Source organism: Dendropsophus ebraccatus, chromosome 2 (assembly GCF_027789765.1).
Source record: "Dendropsophus ebraccatus isolate aDenEbr1 chromosome 2, aDenEbr1.pat, whole genome shotgun sequence".
In the NCBI taxonomy this organism is placed as follows: domain Eukaryota; kingdom Metazoa; phylum Chordata; class Amphibia; order Anura; family Hylidae; genus Dendropsophus; species Dendropsophus ebraccatus.
In genome coordinates, this window is record NC_091455.1 from 1,478,562 (window position 1) to 1,502,100 (window position 23,539).

A 23,539-nucleotide genomic window follows, 5' to 3' on the forward strand; every position below is an offset into this window, starting at 1 on the left:
CGTACATAGTATACAGGTGGAGGGGAGATGTTTCCGGTCTCTTCCTGAGGTAACCGTACATAGTGTACAGGTGGATGGGGAGATGTTTCCAGTCTCTTCCTGAGGTAACCGTACATAGTATACAGGTGGATGAGGAGATGTTTCCGGTCTCTTCCTGAGGTAACTGTACATAGTATACAGGTGGATGAGGAGAGGTTTCCGGTCTCTTCCTGAGGTAACCGTACATAGTATACAGGGGGATGGGGAGATGCGTCCAGTCTCTTCCTGAGGTAACTGTACATAGTATACAGGTGGATGGGGAGATGTTTCCGGTCTCTTCCTGAGGTAACCGTACATAGTGTACAGGTGGATGGGGAGATGTTTCCGGTCTCTTCCTGAGGTAACCGTACATAGTGTACAGGTGGATGGGGAGATGTTTCCGGTCTGTTCCTGAGGTAACCGAACATAGTATACAGGTGGAGGGGGAGATGTTTCCGGTCTCTTCCTGAGGTAACCGTACATAGTGTACAGGTGGATGGGGAGATGTTTCCGGTCTCTTCCTGAGGTAACCGTACATAGTATACAGGTGGAGGGGGAGATGTTTCCGGTCTCTTCCTGAGGTAACCGTACATAGTATACAGGTGGAGGGGGAGATGTTTCCGGTCTCTTCCTGAGGTAACCGTACATAGTATACAGGTGGATGGGGAGATGTTTCCGGTCTCTTCCTGAGGTAACCGTACATAGTATACAGGTGGATGGGGAGATGTTTCCGGTCTCTCCCTGAGGTAACCGTACATAGTGTATAGGGGGATGGGGAGATTTTTCCGGTCTCTTCCTGAGGTAACCGTACATAGTGTACAGGTGGATGGGGAGATGTTTCCGGTCTCTTCCTGAGGTAACTGTACATAGTATATAGGTGGATGGGGAGATGTTTCCGGTCTCTTCCTGAGGTAACCGTACATAGTATACAGGTGGATGGGGAGATGTTTCCGGTCTCTCCCTGAGGTAACCGTACATAGTGTATAGGGGGATGGGGAGATTTTTCCGGTCTCTTCCTGAGGTAACTGTACATAGTGTAGAGGTGGAGGGGGAGATGTTTCCGGTCTCTTCCTGAGGTAACCGTACATAGTATACAGGGGGATGGGAGATGTTTCCGGTCTCTTCCTGAGGTAACTGTACATAGTATACAGGTGGATGGGGAGATGTTTCCGGTCTCTCCCTGAGGTAACCGTACATAGTATACAGGGGGATGGGGAGATGTTTCCGGTCTCTTCCTGAGGTAACTGTACATAGTATATAGGGGGATGGGGAGATTTTTCCGGTCTCTTCCTGAGGTAACTGTACATAGTATATAGGTGGATGGGGAGATGTGGATCTTTCAAGGCGCCCCACCCTTTTCTGTTCAAAGGTTAGGGTTATGTTTGTGTGGTAGTAGTTCTCCCCCCCCCCCCTTTTTCTATTACTACAGGGGATGACAACATCTGGAGAGTCTGCCTAGCAACAGAACAACCTTCTGATTGGTGGATGCTGCTGAGCGGGATTATGGAGGTCTAAAAATAGAAATGTGTCCCTCCTTTTGATTGGCCATCCTTCAGAGAGCGGGAGTTCTGAATCTGTATTTATAGGGGAGCCGGCTCTGCCTGGTGTCAGTGAGAAGAAAGCTGCTCCCACCCGCCGTCCCTTTGTTTAATGACTTTCCTTCCTTGTGGTGGCACTTTGGTAGGTGGGGTATTGTCACCCTGCTCCCAGGCCGGGCAGGATATTACGGTTAAGCTATGGTTGGTTATTTATTTATTTATTTAATTCATTTTAAATATTTATTACATTTCTGCTTAACAATGTATTTGTTTACCCTTATTAAAGTGCCGCAGCCTTTTATTTCCAAATGTTTGTTTATTTCAAGGGGGTTGGGGGCTGCATATTCCGTGTTTGTTTTTAAGTCTTTTCCACAGATGAGCAGCGAAAAGCCAAGAAACCATCAGATGGAGAAGAGGACTTCATCCAACTGCTACAGGTGGCGTATATAGGTGTGACCTTACAGGAGGTATATATAGGTGTGTCCTTACAGGAGGTATATATAGGTATGTCCTTACAGGTGGTATATACAGGTATGTCCTTACAGGAGGTATATATAGGTATGTCCTTACAGGTGGCATATATAGGTGTGACCTTACAGGAGGTATATATAGGTGTGTCCTTACAGGTGGTATATATAGGTGTGTCCTTACAGGTGGCCTATATAGGTATGTCCTTACAGGTGGCATATATAGGTGTGTCCTTACAGGTGGCCTATACAGGTATGTCCTTACAGGTGGTAAATATAGGTGTGTCCTTACAGGTGGCCTATATAGGTATGTCCTTACAGGAGGTATATACAGGTATGTCCTTACAGGTGGTATATATAGGTGTGTCCTTACAGGAGGTATATATAGGTGTGTCCTTACAGGTGGTATATATAGGTGTGTCCTTACAGGTGGTATATATAGGTGTGTCCTTACAGGTGGCCTATATAGGTATGTCCTTACAGGTGGTCCATATAGGTAGGTCCTTACAGGTGGTATATATAGGTGTGTCCTTACAGGTGGTATATACAGGTATGTCCTTACAGGTGGTATATATAGGTGTGTCCTTATAGGTGGCCTATATAGGTGTGTCCTTACAGGTGGCCTGTATAGGTATGTCCTTACAGGTGGCATATATAGGTATGTCCTTACAGGTGGTATATACAGGTATGTCCTTACAGGTGGTGTATATACAGGTATGTCCTTACAGGTGGTATATATAGGTGTGTCCTTATAGGTGGCCTATATAGGTATGTCCTTACAGGTGGCATATATAGGTATGTCCTTACAGGTGGTATATACAGGTATGTCCTTACAGGTGGTGTATATACAGGTATGTCCTTACAGGTGGTATATATAGGTGTGTCCTTATAGGTGGCCTATATAGGTATGTCCTTACAGGTGGCATATATAGGTGTGTCCTTACAGGTGGCATATATAGGTGTGTCCTTACAGGGGGCATATATAGGTATGTCCTTACAGGTGGTGTATATATAGGTATGTCCTTACAGGTGGTATATACAGGTGTGTCCTTACAGGTGGTATATACAGGTGTGTCCTTACAGGTGGTATATACAGGTGTGTCCTTACAGGTGGTATATACAGGTGTGTCCTTACAGGTGGTATATACAGGTGTGTCCTTACAGGTGGTATATACAGGTGTGTCCTTACAGGTGGTATATACAGGTATGTCCTTACAGGTGGTATATACAGGTATGTCCTTACAGGTGGTATATATAGGTGTGACCTTACAGGAGGTATATATAGGTATGTCCTTACAGGAGGTATATATAGGTATGTCCTTACAGGTGGTATATATAGGTGTGTCCTTACAGGTGGTATATATAGGTATGTCCTTACAGGAGGTATATATAGGTGTGTCCTTACAGGAGGTATATATAGGTGTGTCCTTACAGGAGGTATATATAGGTGTGTCCTTACAGGTGGTATATATAGGTGTGTCCTTACAGGTGGTATATATAGGTGTGTCCTTACAGGTGGTATATATAGGTGTGTCCTTACAGGAGGTATATATAGGTATGTCCTTACAGGGGGCCTATATAGGTATGTCCTTACAGTTGGTATATACAGGTATGTCCTTACAGGTGGCCTATATAGGTATGTCCTTACAGTTGGTATATACAGGTATGTCCTTACAGGTGGCCTATATAGGTGTGTCCTTACAGGTGGTATATATAGGTGTGTCCTTACAGGTGGTATATAGACCCCTGTAAGGACATACCTGTATATACCACCTGTAAGGACACACCTATATATACCACCTGTAAGGACACACCTGTATAGACCCCTGTAAGGACATACCTGTATATAGGTGTGTCCTTACAGGTGGTATATATAGATATGTCCTTGTCTGTACTGGTGTCTTCTTTACAGGTCAGCCAAAGCTATGGGAGAGAACAAAGCCAATGTCTGAGGTGATACTAGTGGCCTATATATAACTGAGGCCAAGCGTCCGAGCGGCTGTAAAGAGGCCTGTCAGTCAAAGACAGGTCTAAGGATCCACAATAATGTTACTTACCAATACAGAAAGGATCATGTGATCAATTATTTTCATAAAAAGTGTGAAACCTTCGATGACGTATGGTATATACTTTGCTGTTATTTCTATGGTGGTTATTTTATGTGTAATATGTGATGATCACACACACACACACACACACACACACACAGACACCTCCACCACGCACGCACACACACAGACACATACATACACGCACACACACACACAGACACCTCCACCACGCACACACACACAGACACATACACACACACACACACCAAGCATTTAAGCCCTTAGACCTGTAGCAGGCATTGGCTGGTGACAGGTTCACCCCCCCTTACCCGCACTGCCTTATTTACAATGATGGCCGGACCATAAGAACAACGATGCACTTTGCCCCTCTGCCATTCTGTCTCGCACCCCCTCCTGATAGTATGTAAGCTGATGCATGCGAGCAGGGACCTCACTCCTCATGTATGGATAATTATATGTATCTCTGTAATGTCGATTTTTTGTCTATGTATGTGCCCCCAGAATTGTAAAGTGCTGTGGAATCTGTCGGCGCTATATAAATAAAAATTATTATTATTATTATTATCTCAGTGACACGAGACAATTCAGTAGGATACATATATTATATCGGTAATAAGCGCCCAGATACTCCATATTATTGGTCTATGTATTATACTGTATGATTATGTACAGGAAGAGATGGGACCATGTGACCAGTCATTAGTCCTGTGGGATCTAATCATAAAGACGTTTTCTAGGTACAAAATGAAGTGAAAAGACTAAAAAAAAAAAGTGGAAATTCTGAGAATCCGGTAGTGACGAGTGTGAATTCACTAATTGGTTATATATTATAATCTCGTGGTTACCTAGTAGGTCACATTGTGGAGATGTTATTGCATTTATCTGTTGTGCTGTTTTTGGTTTATGTGTCAATCATCTTTTTATTTTTGCTTTTGCCATGAGATAAGATTTGTTCACATCTAAACTTTTCTTTTCAGAAACTTTTTAACGTTAGTTGTTGTGACTTTCCAATCCCCACATGATGCCGCAGTGGTAGAGTCCTTGTGATAGCGTCACGTCTGTTATATACAGTGGATAGCTTATTGTCTGATCACTCAGTGTCACAGGGAGACGTAGGAGTGACAGGAGACTAGGTACGAGACGGAGGGTGTCCTACAGTAAAGGGACCTAGAGCAGCTTGGCTACATCTGTAGTCAGGATTAGGGAGAGGAGTGATGAGACAATAAGGTTTGGTTACATTGGTACCTGTCAGGTGATGGGATGGATATGCTGCCACTATGTAAGGGCAACTAAGAATTGTATTTGTATCAGAACCAGCGGCAGCTGATGAGGATTATTATTGTCATAATTAGACTCTATAATTGTACATCTGATTGGAAGATGATTTCCAAGGGTATACAAATGTAATCTATACAGTACATGTATATACAGGACCCCCTACTCCATCTATACACTACATCTATATACAGGACCCCCTACTCCATCTATACAGTACATGTATACAGGACCCCCTACTCCATCTATACAGTACATGTATACAGGACCCCCTATTCCATCTATACAGTACATGTATACAGGACCCCCTACTCCATCTATACAGTACATGTATATACAGGACCCCCTACTCCATCTATACAGTACAGGTATACAGGACCCCCTACTCCATCTATACAGTACATGTATACAGGACCCCCTACTCCATCTATACAGGTATACAGGACCCCCTACTCCATCTATACAGTACAGGTATATACAGGGCCCCCTACTCCATCTATACAGTACAGGTATACAGGACCTCCTACTCCATCTATACAGTACATGTATACAGGACCACCTACTCCATCTATACAGTACATGTATATACAGGACCCCCTACTCCATCTATACAGTACATGTATACAGGACCCCCTACTCCATCTATACAGTACATGTATATACAGGACCCCCTACTCCATCTATACAGTACATGTATACAGGACCCCCTACTCCATCTATACAGTACATGTATACAGGACCCCCTACTCCATCTATACAGTCCAGGTATATACAGGGCACTACATGTATACAGGACCCCCTACTCCATCTATACAGTACATGTATACAGGACCCCCTACTCCATCTATACAGTACATATATATACACAGGACCCCCTACTCCATCTATACAGTACATATATATACAGTACATGTATATACAGGGCACTACAGGTATACCAAACTGTGACTGGGTAACACTGCCACACCAGACCTGACCAATACCGCCATACTGTGACTGAATAACACTGTCATACCAGACCTGACCAATACCGCCATACTGTGCTGGATAACACCGCCATTCCAGACCTGACCAATACCGCCATACTGTGACTGGATAACACTGCCATACCAGACCGGACCAATACCGCCATACTGTGCTGGATAACACTGCCACACCAGACCTGACCAATACCGCCATACTGTGCTGGATAACACTGGCGGTATTGGTTAGGTCTGGTATGACAGTGTAATCCAGCACAGTATGGCGGTATTGGTCAGGTCTGGTGTGGCAGTGTTATCCAGCACAGTATGGCGGTATTGGTCAGGTCTGGTATGGCGGTGTTATCCAGTCACAGTATGGCGGTATTAGTCAGGTCTGGTATGGCGGTGTTATCCAGCACAGTATGGTGGTATTGGTCAGGTCTGGTATGGCAGTGTTATCCAGTCACAGTTTGGCGGTATTGGTCAGGTCTGGTATGACAGTGTTATCCAGTCACAGTTTGGCGGTATTGGTTAGGTCTGGTATGACAAACTGTGACTGGGTAACATCGCCATACCAGACCTGACCAATACCGCCATACTGTGACTGGATAACTCTGTCATACCAGACCTGACCAATACCACCATACTGTGACTGGATAACACCACTATACCAGACCTGACCAATACCGCCATACTGTGACTGGATAACACCACTATACCAGACCTGACCAATAACGCCACACTGTGACTGGGTAACACCGCCACACCAGACCTGACCAATACCGCCATACTGTGACTGGATAACACCGCTATACCAGACCTGACCAATACTACCATACTGTGACTGGGTAACACTGTCATAACACACCTGACCAATACCGCCATACTGTGCTGGATAACACTGCCATACCAGACCTGACCAATACCGCCATACTATGACTGGATAACAATGCCATACCAGACCTGACCAATACCACCATACTGTGACTGAATAACACCACTATACCAGACCGGACCAATACCGCCACACTGTGACTGGAGAACACCGCCACACCAGACCTGACCAATACCGCCATACTGTGACTGGATAACACCGCCATACCAGACCTGACCAATACCGACACACTGACTGAATAACACTGCCATACCAGACCTGACCAATATCGCCATACTGTGACTGGATAACACGGCTATACCAGACCTGACCAATACTGCCATACCCCCCTCGAAAAGACACCAGATTTTCTGGCAAGTCTGAATGGGAGGGTACTGCCCCTCTGCAAGGTGCTACCCTACGCACCAGACCATGGGTGCCTAATGGTAACTATGACCCTGCAGGTATACAGGACCCCAAAACTATGCACTACAGGTATACAGCCCCCCCAACTACATACTACAGGTATACAGGACCCCCCCCCCCAACTATACACTATAGGTATACAGCCCCCCCCCACCCAACTAAGAACTACAGATATGCGAGATCCCTTAAAACTATACATTGTGGGTATACAGAACCCCCCCAACTATGCACTACAGGTATACACTAATTTCACTGATTAACTCAGATGAAACAATACCTTTAGCTTGGCCTCCTGGGCACCTTAGAACAAATCTAACACACTGACACTTTATACCCGGGCAGCGCCGGGTACATTTTCTAGTGTATACTATATACTGTATAATGATTTGGGTATTGCTAATGGCTTTTATTTGTTTTGTTGTAACTAATTGTACAGACTTACATGTTTTGCTTTAGAAGAAACGCAGAAAACGACCCCCCCAGTCCATCTAGTCTGCCCTACCAGGAGATTCTTCAATCTGGTCTGCCCTATCAGTATCTTCTTCCATCTAGTCTGCCCTATCAGTATCCTCGTCCATCTAGTCTGCCCTATCAGTATCCTCGTCCATCTAGTCTGCCCTATCAGTATCCTCGTCCATCTAGTCTGCCCTATCAGTATCTTCTTCCATCTAGTCTGCCCTACCAGGAGCATCTTCCATCTAGTCTGCCCTATCAGTATCTTCTTCCATCTAGTCTGCCCTACCAGGAGCATCTTCCATCTAGTCTGCCCTATCAGTATCTTCTTCCATCTAGTCTGCCCTACCAGGAGCTTCTTCCATCTGGTCTGCCCTATCAGTATCTTCTTCCATCTAGTCTGCCCTACCAGGAGCTTCTTCCATCTGGTCTGCCCTACCAGTATCTTCTTCCATCTAGTCTGCCCTACCAGTATCTTCTTCCATCTAGTCTGCCCTACCAGTATCTTCTTCCATCTAGTCTGCCCTACCAGTATCTTCTTCCATCTAGTCTGCCCTACCAGTATCTTCTTCCATCTAGTCTGCCCTACCAGTATCTTCTTCCATCTAGTCTGCCCTACCAGTATCTTCTTCCATCTAGTCTGCCCTACCAGTATCTTCTTCCATCTAGTCTGCCCTACCAGTATCTTCTTCCATCTAGTCTGCCCTACCAGTATCTTCTTCCATCTAGTCTGCCCTACCAGTATCTTCTTCCATCTGGTCTGCCCTACCAGTATCTTCTTCAATCTAGTCTGCCCTATCAGTATCTTCTTCCATCTAGTCTGCCCTACCAGTATCTTCTTCCATCTAGTCTGCCCTATCAGTATCTTCTTCAATCTAGTCTGCCCTATCAGTATCTTTTACCATCTAGTCTAGTCTGCCCTATCAGTATCTTCTTCCATCTAGTCTGCCCTACCAGTATCTTCTTCCATCTAGTCTGCCCTACCAGTATCTTCTTCCATCTAGTCTGCCCTACCAGTATCTTCTTCCATCTGGTCTGCCCTATCAGTATCTTCTTCCATCTAGTCTGCCCTACCAGTATCTTCTTCCATCTGGTCTGCCCTATCAGTATCTTCTTTCGGTTAGTGCAGATCCACCTACCACATCTGCTGTAAGTTTGTTCCGCCATCTATAACTCTCAATAAAACGTATGGTACTATTTTTGTCTCTCCTATGGTGATGCCCATAAACTAATAGGAGTCCTTCAGGGTCTCTTCCAGGTGGTCTTATGCATAATACTGATCTGTTTGCCAGTAAAAGTGTTTATGTGTATTCTCTCTCGTATAAAACCTTGATGAACAAGGAGAAGATCTACCATCATATAGGTGACTAATGTGACTGTTTTCTTTCTCTTATCGGTTCTCTTGAATCTGCGCTGCCTGGACATTTCTGGAGGTTGGATTCTGTACTCGGAGGATGAGGTCACCCGTGAGAGAAAACGTGTTCCCTTCGATCAACCCGTGGCTGAGGGTGGAACCCTTGCAACCTCCGGCTACTAACCAACCACCAGTGATGATCCAAGTCCATGCTCCACGGATGTCAAAAGGGGGACTGATAAGGCTAGGTGATGTGATTCTAGCTGCTTACACCGTAGCTGTGGGTATACACCTATATATACAGCTCTCTCAATAAGTACGTGATCACAGCGTGACAGAAAGATGGTCTGGAAGAAGCAGAGGAATGCTGGCAGCACACCAATGAGCACAGATCCTCCCACATCACAGATACAAGAAAGAGACAGGCTTATATAAACAATACATAACAAAAAACATGTTGTCCCAGCCTGACTGCGCAGGACAGGAAACTGCTGACCATTTATGGACTGACCCATCAGAGTGTGACATGTATAAGTCTTGTGACTTGGAACCCCGCCTGTATTGAAAGTTTATGTATTTCATGTGACGACACATTAAAAGGTAACCTTATCAAGGGGTATCTGGAGACAGCACAGACGGGATCAGCCCCGCACCACACACATCTTACCGAGGAATCGGAGACAGCACAGACGGGATCAGCCCCGCACCCCACACATCTTACCGAGGTATCCGGAGACAGCACAGACGGGATCAGCCCCGCACCACACACATCTTACCGAGGAATCGGAGACAGCACAGACGGGATCAGCCCCGCACCACACACATCTTACCGAAGTATCTGGAGACAGCACAGACGGGATCAGCCCCGCACCCCACACATCTTACCGAGGTATCCGGAGACAGCACAGGCGGGATCAGCCTCGCACCCCACACATCTTACAGAACTATCCAGAGACAGCACAGACGGGATCAGCCCCGCACCCCACACATCTTACCGAGGTATCCGGAGACAGCACAGACGGGATCAGCCCCGCACCCCACACATCTTACCGAGTTATCCGGAGACAGCACAGACGGGATCAGCCCCGCACCCCACACATCTTACCGAGGTATCTGGAGACAGCACAGACGGGATCAGCCCCGCACCCCACACATCTTACCGAGGTATCCGGAGACAGCACAGACGGGATCAGCCCCGCACCCCACACATCTTACCGAGTTATCCGGAGACAGCACAGACGGGATCAGCCCCGCACCCCACACATCTTACAGAACTATCCGGAGACAGCACAGACAGGATCAGCCCCGCACCACACACATCTTACAGAACTATCCAGAGACAGCACAGACGGGATCAGCCCCGCACCCCACACATCTTACCGAGGTATCTGGAGACAGCACAGACGGGATCAGCCCCGCACCACACACATCTTACCGAGGAATCGGGAGACAGCACAGACGGGATCAGCCCCGCACCCCACACATCTTACAGAACTATCCGGAGACAGACAGCACAGACGGGATCAGCCCCGCACCACACACATCTTACCGAGGAATCGGGAGACAGCACAGACGGGATCAGCCCCGCACCCCACACATCTTACAGAACTATCCGGAGACAGACAGCACAGACTGGATCAGCCCCGCACCCCACACATCTTACCGAGGTATTCGGAGACAGCACAGACGGGATCAGCCCCGCACCCCACACATCTTACAGAACTATCCGGAGACAGCACTGACGGGATCAGCCCCGCACCCCACACATCTTACAGAACTATCCAGAGACAGCACAGACGGGATCAGCCCCGCACCCCACACATCTTACCGAGGTATCTGGAGACAACACAGACAGGATCAGCCCCGCACCCCACACATCTTACCGAGGTATCCGGAGACAGCACAGACGGGATCAGCCCCGCACCACACACATCTTACCGAGGAATCGGGAGACAGCACAGACGGGATCAGCCCCGCACCCCACACATCTTACCGAGGTATCTGGAGACAGCACAGACGGGATCAGCCCCGCACCCCACACATCTTAAAGAACTATCCGGAGACAGCACAGACGGGATCAGCCCCGCACCCCACACATCTTACCGAGGAATCGGGAGACAGCACAGACGGGATCAGCCCCGCACCTCACACATTTTACCGAGTTATCCGGAGACAGCACAGACGGGATCAGCCCCGCACCCCACACATCTTACCGAGGTATCCGGAGACAGCACAGACGGGATCAGCCCCGCACCCCACACATCTTACAGAGTTATCCGGAGACAGCACAGACGGGATCAGCCCCGCACCCCACACATCTTACCGAGTTATCCGGAGACAGACAGCACAGACGGGATCAGCCCCGCACCCCACACATCTTACAGAGTTATCCGGAGACAGCACAGACGGGATCAGCCCCGCACCACACACATCTTACCGAGTTATCCGGAGACAGACAGCACAGACGGATGATGTAGTCCAGCATAACCTCGCCCCCGGGCTGCTCCAGGTAGCCGTGGTGCGCCATGGTACTGATCAGCTGCACCATCACCTTTCTCACCTGCCGGCAGAAATAAGGGTCCAGGAGGGAGGAACTGCAAGACACAGGGCCCTATAAGGAGGCCCCCACTTATAGGGCCCACCGAGAAAGACCACCCAGACAGGAGAGCCCCCATAGAGTGATACACATATGAAACAAGTGCAGCCTGTGTCCTCTCTATGAATGATGGGGGAGCTACTGGGGGCCCCCTCACCCTACACTGAGGACTAGCCATTATTCCAGACTCGGGCACTGATCAGTACTCACCACGTTGCTGGTGTCCTGGAGGGGGTGTCTTACCGCAGCGAGAATCAGCGGTTTCTTCACCTCCATCATAGCAGCTGAGAAGCAAAAAACATCAGTGAGTGAAAGGGGGTCGGAGGGGTCCTGGGGAGGGCCGAGGGTGTCAGAAGGGTCAAGTGGGGGTCGGAGGATTCCTGTGGGGGGCAGATGGGGTCCTGGGGGGGAGGAGGGGAGACCCTAACATCACAGCTGGCTCGACTTACCGGTAGAGTTGATGACTTGCTTCAGGATGATCAGAGTCCCCACACGCACTTTAGGGTTACTGGTCTCCAGTTTGGGGAGCAGGAAAGACAGCAGGTGATCAGGAAAAATGGAGGCTGCAGGACAGAGGAGTAGAGGCAATCATGACCCCCACTCCAGCTGCAGAGACCCCCCTAAAGATGTATCCCCTCATCATCATCACCCCACTCCAGCTGCAGAGACCCCCCTAAAGATGTATCCCCTCATCATCATCACCCCACTCCAGCTGCAGAGACCCCCCTAAAGATGTATCCCCTCATCATCATCATCACCCCCACCCCAGCTGCAGAGACCCCCCCTAAAGATTTATCCCCTCATCATCATCACCCCACGCCAGCTGCAGAGACCCCCTAAAGATTTATCCCCTCATCATCATCATCACCCCCACCCCAGCTGCAGAGACCCCCCCTAAAGATTTATCCCCTCATCATCATCATCACCCCAGCTGCAGAGACCCCCTAAAGATGTATCTCCTTATCATCATCTGCTCAGAAAAACACATTGAATGACTCCCAAGAGATCCTGTCACACGGCCGCAGAGCACTGCTCTATGAGACGCCACTTTATCATGTGACCAAAGCCAAGAGTCATCCTGTGTATTCAGAATAACCTCCCCCCCCTTACCGAGCACCGTAAAGCAGCGGAGAACCTCATTCCGATTCCTCACCAGCATCTGTGTGGGAGCGTCCATGGAGGAGCAGATCTGCAGGGAGAACAACATGGCTGCCAGTGACAAAGGACACTTAGCCCGTGTATTGCTGTGGGACACAATCTGGGATGCCAGACGCCCCCCCCCCCCCCGGGAGGGATCCGCGCCAGGGGTGGGGCAAGCTGGAGGGATCCACGCCGGAAACGGGGAGAGGGGACAGCAGAACTACAACCAGGGCTGACTCAAGGACTAAAGCATCCACCTGGTTACTGACAGATCCAGCAGCTATCTAGAGTGCAGGAAATAAGCTGCAGTCTAGGACAGGACCCGGGGTGGGGGCTGCAGTCTAGGACAGGACCAGGGGTGGGGGCTGAAGTCTAGGACAAGACCCGGGGGAGGGTCTGCAGTCTAGGACAGGACAGAGAGGCTGCAGTTTAGGACAGGACAGGGGGTGGGGACTGCAGTCTAGGACAGGACCCGGGGTGGAAGCTGCAGTCTAGGACATGTCCTGGGGTGGGGGCTGCAGTCTAGGACAGGACAGAGAGGCTGCAGTCTAGGACAGAACCCGGGGTGGGGTCTGCAGTCTAGGACAGGACAGAGAGGCTGCAGTCTAGGACAGGACCCGGGGTGGGGGCTGCAGTCTAGGACAAGACACGGGATGGGGTCTGCAGTCTAGGACAGGTCCCGGGGTGGGGTCTGCAGTCTAGGAAAGGACCCGGTGGGGGCTGCAGTCTAGGACAGGTCACGGGGTGGGGGCTGCAGTCTAGGAAAGGACCCGGGGTGGGGGCTGCAGTCTAGGAAAGGACCCGGGGTGGGGTCTGCAGTCTAGGAAAGGACCCGGTGGGGGCTGCAGTCTAGGACAGGTCACGGGGTGGGGGCTGCAGTCTAGGAAAGGACCCGGGGTGGGGGCTGCAGTCTAGGAAAGGACCCGGGGTGGGGGCTGCAGTCTAGGAAAGGACCCGGGGTGGGGGCTGCAGTCTAGGAAAGGACCCGGGGTGGGGGCTGCAGTCTAGGACAGGACATGGGATGGGGTCTGCAGTCTAGGAAAGGACCCGGTAGGGGCTGCAGTCTAGGACAGGTCACGGGGTGGGGGCTGCAGTCTAGGACAGGTCCCGGGGTGGGGGCTGCAGTCTAGGACAGGTCACGGGGTGGGGGCTGCAGTCTAGGAAAGGACCCGGGGTGGGGGCTGCAGTCTAGGACAGGACCAGGGGGGGGGGGGGGCCTGCAGTCTAGGACAGGACAGAGAGGCTGCAGTCTAGGACAGGACCCGGGGTGGGGTCTGCAGTCTAGGACAGGACAGAGAGGCTGCAGTCTAGGACAGGACCCGGGGTGGGGGCTGCAGTCTAGGACAGGACACGGGATGGGGTCTGCAGTCTAGGAAAGGACCCGGTAGGGGCTGCAGTCTAGGAAAGGACCCGGTGGGGGCTGCAGTCTAGGACAGGTCACGGGGTGGGGGCTGCAGTCTAGGAAAGGACCCGGGGTGGGGGCTGCAGTCTAGGAAAGGACCCGGGGTGGGGGCTGCAGTCTAGGACAGGACATGGGATGGGGGCTGCAGTCTAGGAAAGGACCCGGTAGGGGCTGCAGTCTAGGACAGGTCACGGGGTGGGGGCTGCAGTCTAGGACAGGTCCCGGGTTGGGGGCTGCAGTCTAGGACAGGACCCGGGGTGGGGGCTGCAGTCTAGGAAAGGACCCGGGGTGGGGGCTGCAGTCTAGGAAAGGACCCGGGGTGGGGGCTGCAGTCTAGGACAGGACATGGGATGGGGTCTGCAGTCTAGGACAGGTCCCGGGGTGGGGTCTGCAGTCTAGGAAAGGACCCGGTAGGGGCTGCAGTCTAGGACAGGTCCCGGGTTGGGGGCTGCAGTCTAGGACAGGTCACGGGGTGGGGGCTGCAGTCTAGGAAAGGACCCGGGGTGGGGGCTGCAGTCTAGGAAAGGACCCGGGGTGGGGGCTGCAGTCTAGGAAAGGACCCGGGGTGGGGGCTGCAGTCTAGGACAGGACATGGGATGGGGTCTGCAGTCTAGGAAAGGACCCGGTAGGGGCTGCAGTCTAGGACAGGTCACGGGGTGGGGGCTGCAGTCTAGGACAGGTCCCGGGGTGGGGGCTGCAGTCTAGGACAGGACCCGGGGTGGGGGCTGCAGTCTAGGAAAGGACCCGGGGTGGGGGCTGCAGTCTAGGAAAGGACCCGGGGTGGGGGCTGCAGTCTAGGACAGGACATGGGATGGGGTCTGCAGTCTAGGACAGGTCCCGGGGTGGGGTCTGCAGTCTAGGAAAGGACCCGGTAGGGGCTGCAGTCTAGGACAGGTCCCGGGTTGGGGGCTGCAGTTTAGGACAGGACAGGGGGTGGGGACTGCAGTCTAGGACAGGACCCGGGGTGGAAGCTGCAGTCTAGGACAGGACCCGGGGTGGAAGCTGCAGTCTAGGACATGTCCTGGGGTGGGGGCTGCAGTCTAGGACAGGACAGAGAGGCTGCAGTCTAGGACAGAACCCGGGGTGGGGGCTGCAGTCTAGGACAGGACCAGGGGGGGGGGGGCCTGCAGTCTAGGACAGGACAGAGAGGCTGCAGTCTAGGACAGGTCCCGGGGTGGGGTCTGCAGTCTAGGACAGGACAGAGAGGCTGCAGTCTAGGACAGGACCCGGGGTGGGGGCTGCAGTCTAGGACAGGACACGGGATGGGGTCTGCAGTCTAGGACAGGTCCCGGGGTGGGGTCTGCAGTCTAGGAAAGGACCCGGTGGGGGCTGCAGTCTAGGACAGGTCACGGGGTGGGGGCTGCAGTCTAGGAAAGGACCCGGGGTGGGGGCTGCAGTCTAGGAAAGGACCCGGGGTGGGGGCTGCAGTCTAGGAAAGGACCCGGGGTGGGGGCTGCAGTCTAGGACAGGACATGGGATGGGGTCTGCAGTCTAGGAAAGGACCCGGTAGGGGCTGCAGTCTAGGACAGGTCACGGGGTGGGGGCTGCAGTCTAGGACAGGTCCCGGGGTGGGGGCTGCAGTCTAGGACAGGTCACGGGGTGGGGGCTGCAGTCTAGGAAAGGACCCGGGGTGGGGGCTGCAGTCTAGGAAAGGACCCGGGGTGGGGGCTGCAGTCTAGGAAAGGACCCGGGGTGGGGGCTGCAGTCTAGGACAGGACATGGGATGGGGTCTGCAGTCTAGGACAGGTCCCGGGGTGGGGGCTGCAGTCTAGGAAAGGACCCGGTAGGGGCTGCAGTCTAGGACAGGTCCCGGGTTGGGGGCTGCAGTCTAGGACAGGTCACGGGGTGGGGGCTGCAGTCTAGGACAGGTCCCGGGTTGGGGGCTGCAGTCTAGGAAAGGACCCGGGGTGGGGGCTGCAGTCTAGGAAAGGACCCGGGGTGGGGGCTGCAGTCTAGGACAGGACAGAGAGGCTGCAGCCTAGGACAGGAAAGGAGGGGGCAAGGAAGGGGGGGGGCGCGCTGCAGTAGGACTCACCTGATTGTGCAACACTGACAGCACAGAGTCTATCTGAGGCTCCAGCGTGCGACTCTCATTGGAGACTGCACTCTCCAGGATCTGACACAGGCTCTGCAGAGGAGAGGACCAGGGGACATCAAAGAGAAAACACACAGAGAAGGGGAGGAGCTGAGAGAGCACAGGAGAGGAGAGGAAAGGAGGAGTCAGCCTGACAAAAGGAGAAAAAGGGAGGAGCCTGGCGAGCACAAGAGAGGAGAGAAGGGTAGGAGCTGGGCAAGCCCAGGAGAGAAAAGGAGGGGAGGAGCCAGGTGAGAACAGGAGGGGAGGAGCTGAGAGAGCACAGGAGAGGAGGAGAGAAGAGCAGGGCCAGCACAGAAGAGCCAGGAGCCAGGCGAGCACGAGCCGACTTGGCACAGATTAGAGAGGGAGGAGCCGGGCCAGCACAGCAGAGGAGAGAAGGGGAGGAGCCGGATGAGCACCGGAGAGAAGGGGAGGTGCCAGGCAAGGCCAGGAGAGAAAAGGAGGGTAGGAGCTGGGCGAGCGCAGGAGAGGAGAAAAGGGGAGGAGCTGGGTGAGCACAGAAGAGAAGGGGAAGGGCAAGGCGAGCATAGAAAAGGAAGGAGGTGGGCAAGGCCAGGAGAGGAGGGGAGGACCAGGAAGGCACAGGAGAGGAGGGGAAGGGAGGAGCAACAAAGGCACAGGAGAGGAGGGGCCAGGGGACTAAAAGAGGAGCCAGGCAAGCCCAGGATAGGAGGGGAGGAGAGGAGCCAGGAAGGCACAGGAGAGGAGGGGAAGGGAGGAGCAAGGAAGGCACAGGAGAGGAGGTGAAGGGAGGAGCAAGGAAGGCACAGGAGAGGAGGTGAAGGGAGGAGCAAGGAAGGCTCGGGAGAGGAGGGGAAGGGAAGAGCCAGAAAGGCACAGGAGAGGAGGGGAAGGGAAGAGCAAGGAAGGCACGGTAGAGGAGGAGAGGGGCCTGTTGACTGAAGAAACAGCACAGGATAGGACGGGAGGAGCCAGGGTACTAGAGCTAAGAGTTAAGGTAGACCCCAGCCAGTACAGTGAGACCGACACTGACCTTGGTCACATAAAACGGCTCCACATTCTTCTTGTACAGAGATAAGATGCCGGGCAGGAGGCGGGGAAGTTGTTCTTCCAGCTTCTCATTAGGAAGTAAATGACTCATGGGACCGAGAGCTTCAACCACGGCGAGTCTGACCTGCAGGGGAGGGGGTCATTGGTGTATGCAGTGCAGACTTTGGGGACTGTGGTCCAGTCACCGGGGGGGGGGGGCACAGCTCTCTCAGTGTGTGATAAGCTCAGGGGCCCGGCTGGCCCTTCTCACCTTGGACTCACGATTCTGCAGCCAGCTATTGAACAGGACCTCGTAGGCGTTGAAGAGGTCTCCGGAGAAGGTGTCCTTCCTCACCGTGGGGTCCGGGGCCTTGTCCAGGTTGGCCAGATACTCTTGAATGCTCTCACTGAAGTGCTGCAGGGCTGACAGAAGAGACAGCCGTCACATGGAAGCTGAGATCTGGGGCTCTGTATGCAATGTGTCACCCCTGCACGGGAGTGGACACAGACGGCTACAACACCGGGGGCAGCGGGGTGCCAGGACTTGTTATACTCAAAAACGGCTACAGCACCTTCACAACTGGGAACTGGGGCGTACCGCACCTATCTACAGCCGGGGTGAGCGCAGGTGTGACGGGGAAGGGAAATGAATGCCGGAGTATATATATACACATACACACATATATACAATGAATGCCGAAGTGTGTATATATATATATATATATATATATATATATATATATATATATATATATATATATATATATATTATTATATATACACACACACACACACACACACAAAAGGACGCTGGTTGACCTCAGGCAGATCAACCAAAACACCACAGAGACACCATCACGTGTCTCAACGTCAGTGTATTTTTGAACATTGCCCCCTGGGAAATCAAATACGCAAAAGAACACTGCAGAGACACCATCACATGTCTCGACATCAGTGAACTAGCCAGACCTTCCCTCCGGGAAGGAACAACCAAGCCAAGGAATGTCTCCAACTAAAGAAACCACCTAAGCAAGGTATCCATAGACAGACAGCTGTTTAGGAGTATATATACAGACATATACAATGAATGCTGGAGTATATACAGTGGTTTGCATTAAATTAGAAAATCAACAAAAATTTTTTTTTCCCAGTAATTCAATTCATAAAGTAACTTCATATATTCTATAGAGACATTACATACAGAGTGACCTGATATATTCTATAGAGACATTACATACAGAGTGACCTGATATATTCTATAGAGACATTACATACAGAGTGACCCGATATATTCTATATACATTACATACAGAGTGACCTGATATATTCTATACATTACATACAGAGTGACCTGATATATTCTATATACATTACATACAGAGTGACCTGATATATTCTACACATTACATACAGAGTGACCTGATATATTCTATACATTACATACAGAGTGACCTGATATATTCTATATACATTACATACAGAGTGACCTGATATATTCTATATACATTACATACAGAGGGACCTGATATATTCTATATACATTACATACAGAGTGACCTGATATATTCTATACATTACATACAGAGTGACCTGATATATTCTATATACATTACATACAGAGTGACCTGATATATTCTATATACATTACATACAGAGGGACCTGATATATTCTATAGAGACATTACATACAGAGGGACCTGATATATTCTATACATTACATACAGAGGGACCTGATATATTCTATACATTACATACAGAGGGACCTGATACATTCTATACATTACATACAGAGGGACCTGATATATTCTATATACATTACATACAGAGTGACCTGATATATTCTATATACATTACATACAGAGTGACCCGATATATTCTATATACATTACATACAGAGTGACCTGATATATTCTATACATTACATACAGAGTGACCTGATATATTCTATACATTACATACAGAGGGACCTGATATATTCTATATACATTACATACAGAGGGACCTGATATATTCTATACATTACATACAGAGTGACCTGATATATTCTATACATTACATACAGAGTGACCTGATATATTCTATAGAGACATTACATACAGAGTGACCTGATATATTCTATACATTACATACAGAGTGACCTGATATATTCTATACATTACATACAGAGTGACCTGATATATTCTATACATTACATACAGAGGGACCTGATATATTCTATATACATTACATACAGAGGGACCTGATATATTCTATATACATTACATACAGAGCGACCTGATATATTCTATACATTACATACAGAGTGACCTGATATATTCTATACATTACATACAGAGTGACCTGATATATTCTATACATTACATACAGAGTGACCTGATATATTCTATACATTACATACAGAGTGACCCGATATATTCTATATACATTACATACAGAGTGACCTGATATATTCTATATACATTACATACAAAGTGACCTGATATATTCTATATACATTACATACAGAGTGACCTGATATATTCTATACATTACATACAGAGTGACCTGATACAGAGTGGCCTCTCCACTCTTCCTCCGGCAGCTTGGATTGGGCCTCTCCACTCTTCCTCCGGCAGCTTGGATTGGGCCTCTCCACTCTTCCTCCGCCAGCTTGGATTGGGCCTCTCCACTCTTCCTCCGCCAGCTTGGATTGGGCCTCTCCACTCTTCCTCCGCCAGCTTGGATTGGGCCTCTCCACTCTTCCTCCGCCAGCTTGGATTGGGCCTCTCCACTCTTCCTCCGCCAGCTTGGATTGGGCCTCTCCACTCTTCCTCCGCCAGCTTGGATTGGGCCTCTGCACTCTTCCTCCGCCAGCTTGGATTGGCCTCTGCACTCTTCCTCCGCCAGCTTGGATTGGGCCTCTGCACTCTTTCCTCCGCCAGCTTGGATTGGGCCTCTGCACTCTTCCTCCGCCAGCTTGGATTGGGCCTCTGCACTCTTCCTCCGCCAGCTTGGATTGGGCCTCTCCACTCTTCCTCCGCCAGCTTGGATTGGGCCTCTCCACTCTTCCTCCGCCCAGCTTGGATTGGGCCCTCTCCACTCTTCCTCCGCCAGCTTGGATTGGGCCTCTCCACTCTTCCTCCGCCAGCTTGGATTGGGCCTCTCCACTCTTCCTCCGCCAGCTTGGATTGGGCCTCTGCACTCTTCCTCCGCCAGCTTGGATTGGGCCTCTGCACTCTTCCTCCGCCAGCTTGGATTGGGCCTCTCCACTCTTCCTCCAACTCTGGGATTGAGAATTCCACATGAAATGCAGAATTTACTTCCGAGATCAGCCCCTTGGACCACTGATCACCGTCCAGATCTTCTTCTCCTTGGCCCAGATAGGACGCTTCTGGCCTTGTTTATTGGTCAGCAGTGACACATGTGATGTAACACTTGTAGCCTGTGTCCTGCAGACGTCTGGATGTGCTTGTGGATTTTGAAGCACTGACTCCAGCAGCAGGCCACTCTTTGTGAATCTCTCCCATGCCATTGAATGGCAATTTGGTTACAATCCTGATAAGACTGCGGTTCTCCCGATTGCTTCTGCACCTTTTTCTACCACACAACTTTCCATTAATCTGCTTTGATACAGCTCTCTGAGAACAGCCAGCTTCTTTAGCAATGAACTTTTCTGGCTTCCCCTACTTGTGGAGTGTGTGCTGACAGATGTCCAGAAGGCAGTGATTCAGTCTTCCCCATGATTGTGTTGCATACTGAACCAGACTAAGGGTGCTATAACACTTAGGAAGCCACTGCAGGGATTTGGGCTTAATTATTCAAATTTTCTGAAATACTGAAACGATTGAAAAAGTTCACTCTGTATGTAATGTATAGAATATATCAGGTCACTCTGTATGTAATGTCTATAGAATATATCAGGTCCCTCTGTATGTAATGTATAGAATATATCAGGTCCCTCTGTATGTAATGTATATAGAATATATTCAGGTCACTCTGTATGTAATGTATAGAATATATCAGGTCCCTCTGTATGTAATGTATATAGAATATATCAGGTCACTCTGTATGTAATGTCTCTATAGAATATATCAGGTCACTCTGTATGTAATGTATATAGAATATATCAGGTCACTCTGTATGTAATGTATAGAATATATCAGGTCACTCTGTATGTAATGTATATAGAATATATCAGGTCACTCTGTATATAATGTATAGAATATATCAGGTCACTCTGTATGTAATGTATAGAATATATCAGGTCACTCTGTATGTAATGTATAGAATATATCAGGTCACTCTGTATGTAATGTCTATAGAATATATCAGGTCACTCTGTATGTAATGTATATAGAATATATCAGGTCACTCTGTATATAATGTCTCTATAGAATATATCAGGTCACTCTGTATGTAATGTATAGAATATATCAGGTCACTCTGTATGTAATGTATAGAATATATCAGGTCACTCTGTATGTAATATCTCTATAGAATATATCAGGTCACTCTGTATGTAATGTTATAGAATATATCCGGTCACTCTGTATGTAATGTATATAGAATATATCAGGTCACTCTGTATGTAATATCTCTATAGAATATATCAGGTCACTCTGTATGTATGTATATAGAATATATCAGGTCACTCTGTATATAATGTATAGAACATATCAGGTCACTCTGTATGTAATGTATATAGAATATATCAGGTCCCTCTGTATGTAATGTATAGAATATATCAGGTCACTCTGTATGTAATGTATAGAATATATCAGGTCACTCTGTATGTAATGTATAGAATATATCAGGTCACTCTGTATATAATGTATATAGAATATATCAGGTTATTTGTATCGTAAATGTCTATATAGAAATTATCAGGTCACTCTGTATGTATGTATATAGAATATATCAGTTCACTCGTATGTCACGTTCTATAGAATATATCAGGTCACTCTGTATGTAATGTATTAGAATATATCAGGTCACTCTGTATGTAATGTAATAGAATATATCAGGTCACTCTGTATGTAATGTCTATAGAATATATCAGGTCCCCTCTGTATGTAATGTATAGAGAATATATCAGGTCCCCTGTATGTAATGTATAGAATATATCAGGTCACTCTGTATGTAATGTATATAGAACCTATCAGGTCCATCTGTAATGTAAATGTATAGAATATATCAGAGTCACTCTGTATGTAATGTATAGAAATATCGGTCACTCTGTATGTAATGTAATAGAATATATCAGGTCACTCTGTATGTAATGTATATCGAATATATCAGGTCACTCTGATGTAATGTATATAGAATATATCAGGTCACTCTGTATGTAATGTATAGAAATATATCACGTCCCTCTGTATGTAATGTATATAGAAATATCAGGTCACTCTGTATGTATGTAGGAATATATCAGGTCACTCTGTATGTAATGTATATAGAATATATCAGGTCACTCTGTATGTAATGTATATAGAATATATCAGGGTCACTCTGTATGTCAATGTATATAGAATATATCAGGTCCCTCTGTATGTAATGTATAGAATATATCAGTCACTCTGTATGTAATGTATATAGAATATATCAGGTCCCTCTGTATTGTAATGTCTATAGAATATATCAGGTCACTCTGTATGTAATGTACTATAGAATAAATCAGCGTCCCTCTGTATGTAATGTATAGAATATATCAGTCCTCTGTATGTAATGAATTATAGAATATATCATGCCCTCTGTATGTAATGTATAGAATATATCAGGTCCACCTGTATGTAATGTATATAGAATATATCAGGTCACTCTGTATGTAAATGTATAGAATATATCAGTCATCTGTATATAATGTCTGATAGAATATATCAGGCACTCTGTATGTAT

At 48.8% G+C, this 23,539-nt stretch overlaps 1 protein-coding gene across 1 annotated transcript in view; it reads right to left on the reverse strand.

The window, feature by feature from the left end:
* MROH1 (maestro heat like repeat family member 1) overlaps window positions 1-18,107 on the reverse strand; it is a gene marked incomplete at its 5' end in the record, with an annotated part of 109,687 nt that extends 91,580 nt beyond the window's left edge. The window contains 7 exons of the mRNA XM_069956829.1: window positions 11,877-11,999; window positions 12,246-12,319; window positions 12,485-12,598; window positions 13,146-13,224; window positions 16,613-16,705; window positions 17,670-17,810; window positions 17,937-18,107. Coding sequence (XP_069812930.1) covers window positions 11,877-11,999; window positions 12,246-12,319; window positions 12,485-12,598; window positions 13,146-13,224; window positions 16,613-16,705; window positions 17,670-17,810; window positions 17,937-18,107 — 795 coding nt within the window. The remainder of the gene's footprint in view (window positions 1-11,876; window positions 12,000-12,245; window positions 12,320-12,484; window positions 12,599-13,145; window positions 13,225-16,612; window positions 16,706-17,669; window positions 17,811-17,936) is intronic.
* Window positions 18,108-23,539: the final 5,432 nt, after the last annotated feature.